Source organism: Astatotilapia calliptera, chromosome 13 (assembly GCF_964374335.1).
Source record: "Astatotilapia calliptera chromosome 13, fAstCal68.1, whole genome shotgun sequence".
Taxonomy (NCBI): domain Eukaryota; kingdom Metazoa; phylum Chordata; class Actinopteri; order Cichliformes; family Cichlidae; genus Astatotilapia; species Astatotilapia calliptera.
In genome coordinates, this window is record NC_137434.1 from 32369901 (window position 1) to 32378662 (window position 8762).

Consider the following 8762-nt stretch of genomic DNA (forward strand, 5'->3'; position numbering starts at 1 on the left):
TGGTGCTGATGGCAGCAGCTGATTGGTGGATGCTCTGTGATGTTTGGCCGCATCAAAGATAAACAGTGTTCCTCCTCCTCTTCTTCCTCTGAAATCCTGATCGGATTGGAGGGAAATTGGTGGCAATTAATCCTCTGGGATTGAGCCCCCCCCCCCCCCCCCCCCTCCTGCTCTGTGCCCTGATTGGCCGCCGCTGGGATCCCGGGCCTGATAAAGCTGCCCGCCGCCCGTTGCCGCTCTGTTCTCCACCTTCATCACCTCCTCTGCTCCATCACCTCCTCTGCTCCATGATGACCGGGCGGGAGGAGCTCAGCGAGGAGAAGCCGCGGGTGAAGCTGCTGTCCCCGGGTTTCGGCATCGACAAGAGCCGGCTGCACGGCCCCGGGCTCCGCTCCAAAGGCTTCGCCATCACCGACCTGCTGGGCCTGGAGACAGACCTGCAGGCCCGGCAGCAGCCCGGCGGGGCTCCTTTCGCCTCGGGGCCCGGGACGGAGCAGCACGGGGCCGGTCCCGGCCTCGGCGGGTTCTCCTTCCCGGGGGGGTCGCTGCCCCTTGGCCTAGGCTTCCTGTGCAGCCTGGCGGCGCAGCAGCCCGCCGGGGCGCCGTGCTTCCTGCCTGGACACCTGCCGCTGCTGCAGGCCCGGCCCGACAGCCACTACCTGCAGAACCTGGAGGCCCAGCGGGAGGCCTATTCCGGTACGGAGACAGGCTGGAAGAAGGGTCCCTGATGGGAGCCCTTCGCTCCGGCTCGGGTTCTGTGCTGACGCGTCCCTAAAATATTTTTTGGCTTTTAATCTGGTTTTAGTCACGAGGCCTTCAGCGTCATCACCGACCCGAGTTTATTGGCTCCTTTATCTCAACTTTATTTTGTTTCTGATGATTTTTCGTTCAGATTTGATTTTTTTCTCTTTGCTGTCGCAGATGAAGAGTGTCTGTCGGACCGTAACGACCCCAAAACCTCCGGAAACTCTCAGAAGAGGAAGAAGAGGAGACACCGGTGAGGAAAACTGCAGAACTCAACGAACCGAATGTTTTTAAAACGAAGAAATAATTCAGGGTCATTTTTTAAACATTTGGCCTTTTTAAAATTCTAATTCTGTGCTCTTTTCATGTTTTTTCGGTGTTTCCGTTGAATTCGGACAAAAATACAAATAAGAGAAAAAACGCTGAAAAAACCCAAACACACATTCAGATTTTTATTCTGAATTCAGCAACGTGAAGAAATAAAAAAGAAGAAACGAAAAAAAGAGTTTTAAAGACACATTTCAGCTTCACGCAAGGCTTAAATATATTTTAATTAAGTTAAAACTACGAATTAATTCGTTTCTAGCAGAAAAAAGAACTTTGATTCATCGTGATTATTAAAAACATTTATTATTATTTTATTATTGAAAGCTTTGTGTCATAAATATTATAATGTTGATGATGAATCGTGATTGTTCCATTAGTGAAAAGCAGAAAACATTTTCAATCAAATCATAGAAAAAAAATGGAGGAACAAACCAAACCGTGGCTGCTTTACTGAATTCAATAAATAATAATCAATAATCAGGTTCCAGTAATTAAGGAGAGAAGACAGATGATGATAATAAAATAAAAAGATTTCATATTTTAACCTGATTTTTTTTTTAAATTTTCAGTCATGAACAATTCTTAGAAGTGTAAATAAAATAATCAGTGATGTCAGTAATGAAGAAGATCAAACGTGATGAAGAATGAAACATGATCGGGTCTGCTGCTGTGTTCAGGACGGTGTTCACCTCCCACCAGCTGGAGGAGCTGGAGAAGGCCTTCCAGGAGGCTCATTACCCCGACGTGTACGCCCGGGAGATGCTGGCCATGAAGACGGAGCTGCCCGAGGACAGGATACAGGTGAGGGTCCCGATCAGGTGACATCAATCTGACCAATCAGCAGAGTGGAGAACTGATCCGAGGAACATCTGTAATGCGAAAACCCTGAATCATTCAAATCAGAGACAGATTTCCTGTGAGGGGGAAACATCAGCGTAAAAACAAGTTTTCTCAATTAAAAAAAAGAAGTATTTTTTTTTCAAATTGTTTTTATTATTGATTTAATGAATTTATTTGAAGAGGCTGTTTGGTTTTTAATATTTGGGCTTTAATCTGATCTGAACTTTGTTCTGTTTTGTTGATTTTATTGAGAAATGCTGTGAACATGTGAAATCGTGTTGTTTTTATTTCTCTGTGTAACACATTATTTATTTGTTTACCTGCTCAAGTGTTGGGCACGACCTCTGACCTCTGTACTTCCTGTTTTATTTCCAGGTGTGGTTTCAGAACCGGCGGGCCAAGTGGCGTAAGCGTGAGAAGTGCTGGGGTCGCAGCAGCGTCATGGCGGAGTACGGTCTGTACGGCGCCATGGTGCGACACTCCATCCCGCTGCCCGAGTCCATCCTCAACTCTGCCAAGAACGGCATGATGGGATCGTGCGCCCCCTGGCTGCTCGGTGAGCCGCATGCACGTCAGTGCCACACGTGCACCACAGCAGCATCAATACACACCGATCAGTGATCAATAAGCCTTTAGAGTAAACAATGAAGTGCTGCGTGTAACACGGGCCTGAATGTTTTCATGTTACCATAGCAGTGAACAAACATGTAAACAACACTGCAGTTCGCACTGGACTGAACCTGAATGTGACTCCGCCCCCACAGGGATGCACAAGAAGTCTTTGGAAATGTCCAAAAAGTGTTCCAGCCCTCCGGCGTCCGACTCGGCGCGCTCCGATTCGTTCTGCGATGCCTCGGAACGACGAGGTTCCAGCAAGGCCCAGGAGCCGGAGGAGGACAAGCTGATGGAGGAGGAAGAGGACGAGGGGGAGGAGGAGGTGGCCATTGACCTGTCCAGCTCATCTAAACAGCAGCAGCAAGAGGAGGGCGGAGCCTCGATAAGAACCGCCTCTTCACCACAGCAACAAAGCTGCAGCGAATCAGACGAACATAGCTGAAGATGATCTGACCAAAGAGGAGGAAGGTGTTCTGTTCAGGCAGCGCTGTGATGGGATTGGCTCTTTCAGGAAGCACAGCCAATTGAAACAAACGCAGCCAAAACTTTACTTGTTACTATGCAAAGTTAGTTTGTTCAAACGCTAGCTGCTGGTTTGCTAACAAAGCTAAGAGCTAATATAAATATTGTTTTGGTGTGCTACTACCTGTTAAAATATCAGCAGGATTGATCATGTAAGCATTTTGTAGCTGACTTTATTTTCTCAGTGTTAGCGACAAAAAAAGTTCTGATTTTAGATGAAAAACAATGATATTAAAAGTTTCAGTTGTCAACAAGTGTTAACAGTGAAACAAATAATGGGAAAATATGAGTCATGATAACATATTTTGATAGAAAATGCTATTACTTAAAGCTATTTTTAGCTAACATGCTAATATATGTAAACCCTGTGTTATACTATAAGGATCAGCTAGCAAACTTTAGCACTTCAAAAAAGCTTTAATCACTACTATTAACTTTTTGTATTAGTATTTGAACATTTCAGATTTACCATGCTAGTGGCATGCTACGGTGGTAATTTCTGAACTGTGCGACAAAGTGTTGTTAGTGTGCTAAAATAGCCTGATACTAACAGAGCACTAGCATTAAGCATGCTAATCATTAAGTATGCTAACTTATGTTCTGAAACAACAAAATAGTGATTGGCTGTGCTCGCCGTGCTCCTGGGAAACTAATGTTCATCGTTAAGATGAACACCGATGCTGTGACGTTCAGATCAGCCTCGAGGGGTTGGAGTCTTTTCTAAAAGACTGTGAAAGACGTGTGTGTGTGTGTGTGTGTGTGTGTGTGTGTTTATGTTTTATATCCATGGTTTTTGGGAGTCTGAGAATATCTAATGTTTTCTTCCTGTTGGTTTTTGTGTTTTATAGTTGGACCTGCTTGACTGAAACTCTGTGAATGTAATTTAAATGTAAGATTGCAAACATTTTATCATTATTATTATTATTATTATTAGTATATGCTTATACAGGTGGAGATTCAGCAGGGTGGAAAATAAAGAAGTATTTTTGGAATCAGCTGAGCTTTGTTGTGATTTATTAACACAAACACTGATTAAAACTTAATTTTACACATCAGCTGAAAAAAAAAGAGGCACATATTTACTACTAGTTTTAAAAGACCATCATTCTATAAAGTTTCCAAATTCTATATTCAGTTTTAACAGGAAACTTTGAGTACCATAAATGTTTAATTCAAATTTTTTGTGAATTGTTTCACTTTTGCCACCCACTGACTTCCATACCTACTTAGCGGTACCCCAAATTAACCAGATAGGTGAAAAAATACAAATAAAATTCATAAAAGGCCAAGAGATTCACTAATCTTCATCTTTCTGTTATAAAACAAATGTAATGAAACTGAAGGATGAATTGAAAATATGATTTAATTCCATTTTAGGCATTGCTGCTGGTATTAGAAGAAAAACAGGCACCTTTGAAAATAAAAATGTTTTTATACCATTTAATACTGTTTTTTCTGTGTTATCTGAATTAAATTACACGTGTATCATCAGCCATCATGATGTTGGTTGTTAGAACGGCAACTTATCTACAGCTGAGAGGAAGCAGTTGGACCAGCTCATAAAGGCCAGCTCTGTGCTAGGATGCCCCCTCGACCCAGTGCAGGTGGTAGGAGACAGAAGAATCCTTGGACGGTGTCTCCACCCCACGCATGAAGCTGTGGCAGAACTGGAGAGCTCCTTTGGTCTCACCCTGCTGCATCCACAGTGCACAAAGGAGTGTCGCAGGTCCCTCCTCCCAGCAGCTGTTGGACTTCCGTCACAGCTCCCAACAAACTCAATAAAGTATTTACATCCTGCTGGTATTTGCAGTTTTTCCATTTTTGCTAAATAGTCTGTTGTTGTTGGTTTTTAAGCACAAATATACAGCATTTTGTGCACCAATAATCCTACTCAGCTGCACATTTCTGTGAGTCCTGCTTTTTTAATGTTGGAAATCTGCCTCTACAGTCTCTTAATTGTTGTTTTTTTAAATTTCATATTCTTTACTTTTGTGTGAATCTGCATGCTCCGCCTGTCCCGGTGAGGGACAATAAAGGATATCTCTATTCTATTCCATTAAAGACACATTTACGTTCATATTCCACACTGAAGTAAGCCAAACTCTATTTTAAAATCATGTAATTTAAGGATTTTTCGTAATGTTTATTATCCAATGCGCGACGCCTTCAGTAGATTCAGCAGAAAATCAATAAATGTACTTTTATTCACTTTCCGCTTCCCTTTCCCGACAAGTGCCTGCGGGATAAGCCAATTACGTCACTTCCTCTATCCACATTAGCGGTTTGGTTGCTAAGCTAACTGGCCACTGAGAGTGGGAACTCCTAAAAAATGGCTGATTTAAGCACTTTCAGGAATGAAGTGGCGCTCGTCGTCAACAGCCTGGCCAGGGCGGTGGTGACGGAGATTTTCAGCGCTGTGGAGGGAGCTTCTTTAAACAGACAAAGCCTCGAAGCCGAGGTAAGCCAGCCCAGCTAACTCTCGCTAACAGCTAGCTCAACTCCAGCTCTTCCGGTTTCACGTGCTCACGGTGTGCGTGCGAGAGAAGACGAAGAAGAAGCGCGAGGTGTTTAAGTGGTTTACTCACTCCCAAAGTCCCGATGTCATCATCCCGAGCTCCATTTAAAAATCCTCCAATTTTAGTTCGTCAATAATTTATTAACTCAGTGACACAAATCATTACAACCGAGACTACTTAGACCTAGAGCCTGAAAATTGGCTCCTCCTTCTTACCTGTGACTGAAATCTAAGCCGCCTACATTTCGGCATGTTTTAAGTTGGAAAGAGAAAAGTTTCGCTTAACACACAGGTAAAGACATTCACCTGCAGCAGGAGCTGTTTTTCTGCTTTTTCTGTTTTTCTGCTTTTACCTCACAGATTCCAAGTATAGGTTAGCGTTCAGCATTGTTTTTGGGAAATATCCTGAACCAAATATGAACCTTTTTCCCCTCATATGTGTGATCATGTGCAGACACTTTTGTTGAGTCGGAGTGACAGTGAAGAAAACCTAAAAACAAGAACATTCCCAATGAAGATCCATCACCTATCATCAGAAAACATGAGTCATGAAACGGTGTGTGTGTTTTCCTCACAGGAGAAACTCGGCGCTCTCGTCGAGCATCTCTGTTTTGAAGCTGTGGAGAAAATCCTGAAGCTGGTCAATCTGAGCGTTATGAAGAGCGGCGAGAACGTGGGCCAGATGCATGATGGGAGCGATGATGTTTCAGAGACAGCCGGAGGTCAGTACTCTGACCTCTGATTGGCTGCAGATTGAACAGCTGGGACGGGGTCCCTGAAAGAATGATTACATCACCACCTAAACGCTTCAGGTTGTGTACTTGCTGTTTCCTGTTTTGCAGGCGAAGGCGGCGGTGGCGCTCCCTTCCCCCCCTCAGAGCAGACCTACATCTTGGTTTATGAGGTCAGTGAGTGAGTCCAGCAAACTGCCAGAGAACGAGCGCTAAGCGAGCACTGACACCTGTCCTGTGTCTTTCAGAATGCCACCGCAGACTCACAGTGTGTGCTGGTGTCACTGGAGAGTCACGCTAACGGTGAGAAGTCGCTCCTTTGATTTGTCACTGATTAAACCTGAAAAAGGTGAGGTTCTTATCCACAGTGTGGGTGTTATGCAGTAGGCCACACCCCCAGACAGGCACCTGTTTGGTGAAGGTGTTGTCTGTAGCGTGAAATCAAAGCATCATGATTGGCCGTGACATCATATTTTCTCAGGTTACTTGATAGTTTTTTAAGATGTGCGAGCGCTGTCCGACTGTCCCGTCTACGAGTAACGTCCCGCTCACAGACTTCCTGTTGCTCTGTTGCAGGTGGAAATGAAAGCACGTGTGATGTAACAGGTCAGGGGACAGAGCTCTCCCCCTCCTCGTCTGCGCCTCAGGCCGATGACCACGAGTACGCTCGCTCGACGTCGCCTCCATCCAGCAGTGCCTCAGCGGCAGTGGGTGGGGTCAGGAAGAGGCCTCGCGGCCGCAGGAAGAGAGCTCGAATCGTGGTGTCTGGTGAGGCAACAGAGACTCACCTACAGTGCTCGCACTGCGCCATGTTGTTTCCAAACAGCGAGCGGCTCGCCGACCACGAGAAGAAGGCTCACCCGGCGTGCTCGGTGTGTGGCCTGCGGTTCACTGGTGTCCTGAAACTGCGTGAACACGAGCTGAAAAAACACGGGCTGCTGCCGTACATCTGCGACTTCTGCCCGAAGAGGTTTAACCACAAGGCGCATCGCGACCTGCACGTGAAGGCGCGGCACACCGGCGAGAAGAGCTGCCACTGCGACATCTGCGGAAAGGGCTACGCCTGCGTGAGCGTGCTGAAGACGCACCGCATCACGCACTTCGACAAGTCGTTCATCTGTGACGTCTGCGGGAAGGGCTTCTACCACGCCTGCCACCTGACACGCCACAAGCTGGTGCACCAGGAAGTGCGGCCGTTCCGCTGCCCCACCTGCGGGAAGGGCTTCACGCAGGCCGCCAACCTGCGCAGCCACCAGGCGACGCACACTGGCGAGCGGCAGCTCTGCTCTATCTGCGGCAAGAGCTTCCGCTGCCTGAAAAACCACGTCATCAGCAAACATTCGCACGAGCTGCCCGCCGACGAGCTGCCCGCTGTCGACACCATCGTTAGCTGCGAGGTCTGCGGCAAGAAGTTCCCGAACCCATCGCAGTACCGCGCACATCAGCGGAGCCACACCGGGGAGAAACCTTTCCACTGCGACATCTGTGGGAAAAGCTACCGTCTGAAGGAGCTGCTGCGCGACCACCGCTACACACACACCGGGGAGAAACCGTACCGCTGCTCGCTGTGCCCCAAGACCTTCAACCTCGCCACAAGCTTCATGAGGCACCGCAGCATCCACAGCGGCGAGATGCCGTACAGCTGCCGCGACTGCGGTAAACACTTCCGCCTGTTCACCTTTCTCAAGGCTCACCTGCAGACCAAAGCTCACGTGAAGCAGACAGGAGCGCAGGGAAACGCCCCCCCGCCAATCAGCAGCATCGAACAGGAGGTGGTCCCGGACGGATCCATAATTGCTGCCCAGCTGGTGTCGAGTCTTTAAAGCAAAACGATGAAACCGTAAACACAAACGGCAAGTGGGAGAACTCGCCGTTTGTGTTTACAGTGTTTAAGAACTGCAAGAACTCAGCGGCCACAGTCGCACTCTGCACCGGAGCTGTGAGGCGTGGCGCCGCGTGGTCGTTAAACTCGTATCTGTTTGGTAATAACTTATGTGTCATGTGACGTCTGTTTATTTTGAAAACAAACTCAGATCAGAAATGATCGCCATGCCGAATTTCAATATAAATGAAGAATGACGTTTGCATTATTTGGGGCGTGGCCTCTTTGACAGGTGAATGACTGTTCTTTATATACAGTCTGATTCCAGCCCACATACACACAGACTTCCTCTGCACTTTCAGAATAGAGCGCCTGGAGTTTTCCCGTCTGACCAGTTGTCCTGCTTTGTGACCTTTGACCTCTGTTGTGTCGGCCGTGCCCCTCTGTGATAGCTGCTCATGTAATCCAGCTGTTTTCCAGCTGAACAGAGGTGAGATTAAAGGATCCAATCAGCAGATAATCCTGACCCTTTGTGTTTGAACAGTTTAATCACCGTGGCGACCGCTGATTGCTACTGTTGTCTCTGTTTACCTGTTAAAGACCGCCATGTTTTCCATGTCAGCGTGTCAGAGCTGCAGCTGTTAAT

At 46.9% G+C, this 8762-nt stretch overlaps 2 protein-coding genes and 1 long non-coding RNA gene across 5 annotated transcripts; 2 read left to right on the forward strand and 1 right to left on the reverse strand.

The window, feature by feature from the left end:
- Positions 1-246: 246 nt before the first annotated feature.
- On the forward strand, positions 247-4043 carry vsx1 (visual system homeobox 1 homolog, chx10-like). Of its 2 annotated transcripts, none has more exons than XM_026190605.2 (5): positions 247-696; positions 922-997; positions 1749-1872; positions 2287-2482; positions 2676-4043. In XM_026190605.2, exons 1-5 carry the CDS (start codon positions 288-290, stop codon positions 2966-2968), a joined length of 1098 nt encoding a protein of 365 aa, XP_026046390.1. In that variant the 5' UTR covers positions 247-287; the 3' UTR covers positions 2969-4043. The 2 variants fall into 2 exon arrangements, with proteins under 2 accessions (XP_026046390.1, XP_026046391.1); XM_026190606.2 differs by having other exon boundaries at positions 2287-2467.
- LOC145419796 (uncharacterized) lies at positions 1356-5781 on the reverse strand. Its single transcript, XR_013901138.1, has 2 exons — positions 5634-5781; positions 1356-1940 (listed from the first exon to the last, which is right to left on the reverse strand). It is a non-coding gene; the product is annotated as an uncharacterized LOC145419796 (long non-coding RNA).
- Positions 5316-8636, forward strand: LOC113035213 (uncharacterized). Of its 2 annotated transcripts, none has more exons than XM_026190603.2 (5): positions 5316-5506; positions 6141-6285; positions 6406-6467; positions 6543-6597; positions 6871-8636. In XM_026190603.2, the coding sequence occupies exons 1-5, from the start codon at positions 5378-5380 to the stop codon at positions 8115-8117; spliced, it is 1638 nt and encodes a 545-aa protein (XP_026046388.2). In that variant the 5' UTR covers positions 5316-5377; the 3' UTR covers positions 8118-8636. The 2 variants fall into 2 exon arrangements, with proteins under 2 accessions (XP_026046388.2, XP_026046389.2); XM_026190604.2 differs by lacking the exon at positions 5316-5506 and adding an exon at positions 5717-5855.
- Positions 8637-8762: the final 126 nt, after the last annotated feature.

What these genes read in the sequence shown, in the direction of transcription:
- vsx1 (XM_026190605.2), top strand. Translation starts at nt 288, where the DNA reads ATGATGACCGGGCGGGAGGAGCTCAGCGAGGAGAAGCCGCGGGTGAAG. An exon ending in CCAGCGGGAGGCCTATTCCG is followed by an intron (nt 697 to 921) that starts GTACGGAGACAG and finishes TTGCTGTCGCAG; the next exon opens with ATGAAGAGTGTCTGTCGGAC. An exon ending in AGGAAGAAGAGGAGACACCG is followed by an intron (nt 998 to 1,748) that starts GTGAGGAAAACT and finishes TGCTGTGTTCAG; the next exon opens with GACGGTGTTCACCTCCCACC.
- LOC113035213 (XM_026190603.2), top strand. Translation starts at nt 5,378, where the DNA reads ATGGCTGATTTAAGCACTTTCAGGAATGAAGTGGCGCTCGTCGTCAAC. An exon ending in TGTTTCAGAGACAGCCGGAG is followed by an intron (nt 6,286 to 6,405) that starts GTCAGTACTCTG and finishes CCTGTTTTGCAG; the next exon opens with GCGAAGGCGGCGGTGGCGCT. An exon ending in ACTGGAGAGTCACGCTAACG is followed by an intron (nt 6,598 to 6,870) that starts GTGAGAAGTCGC and finishes GCTCTGTTGCAG; the next exon opens with GTGGAAATGAAAGCACGTGT.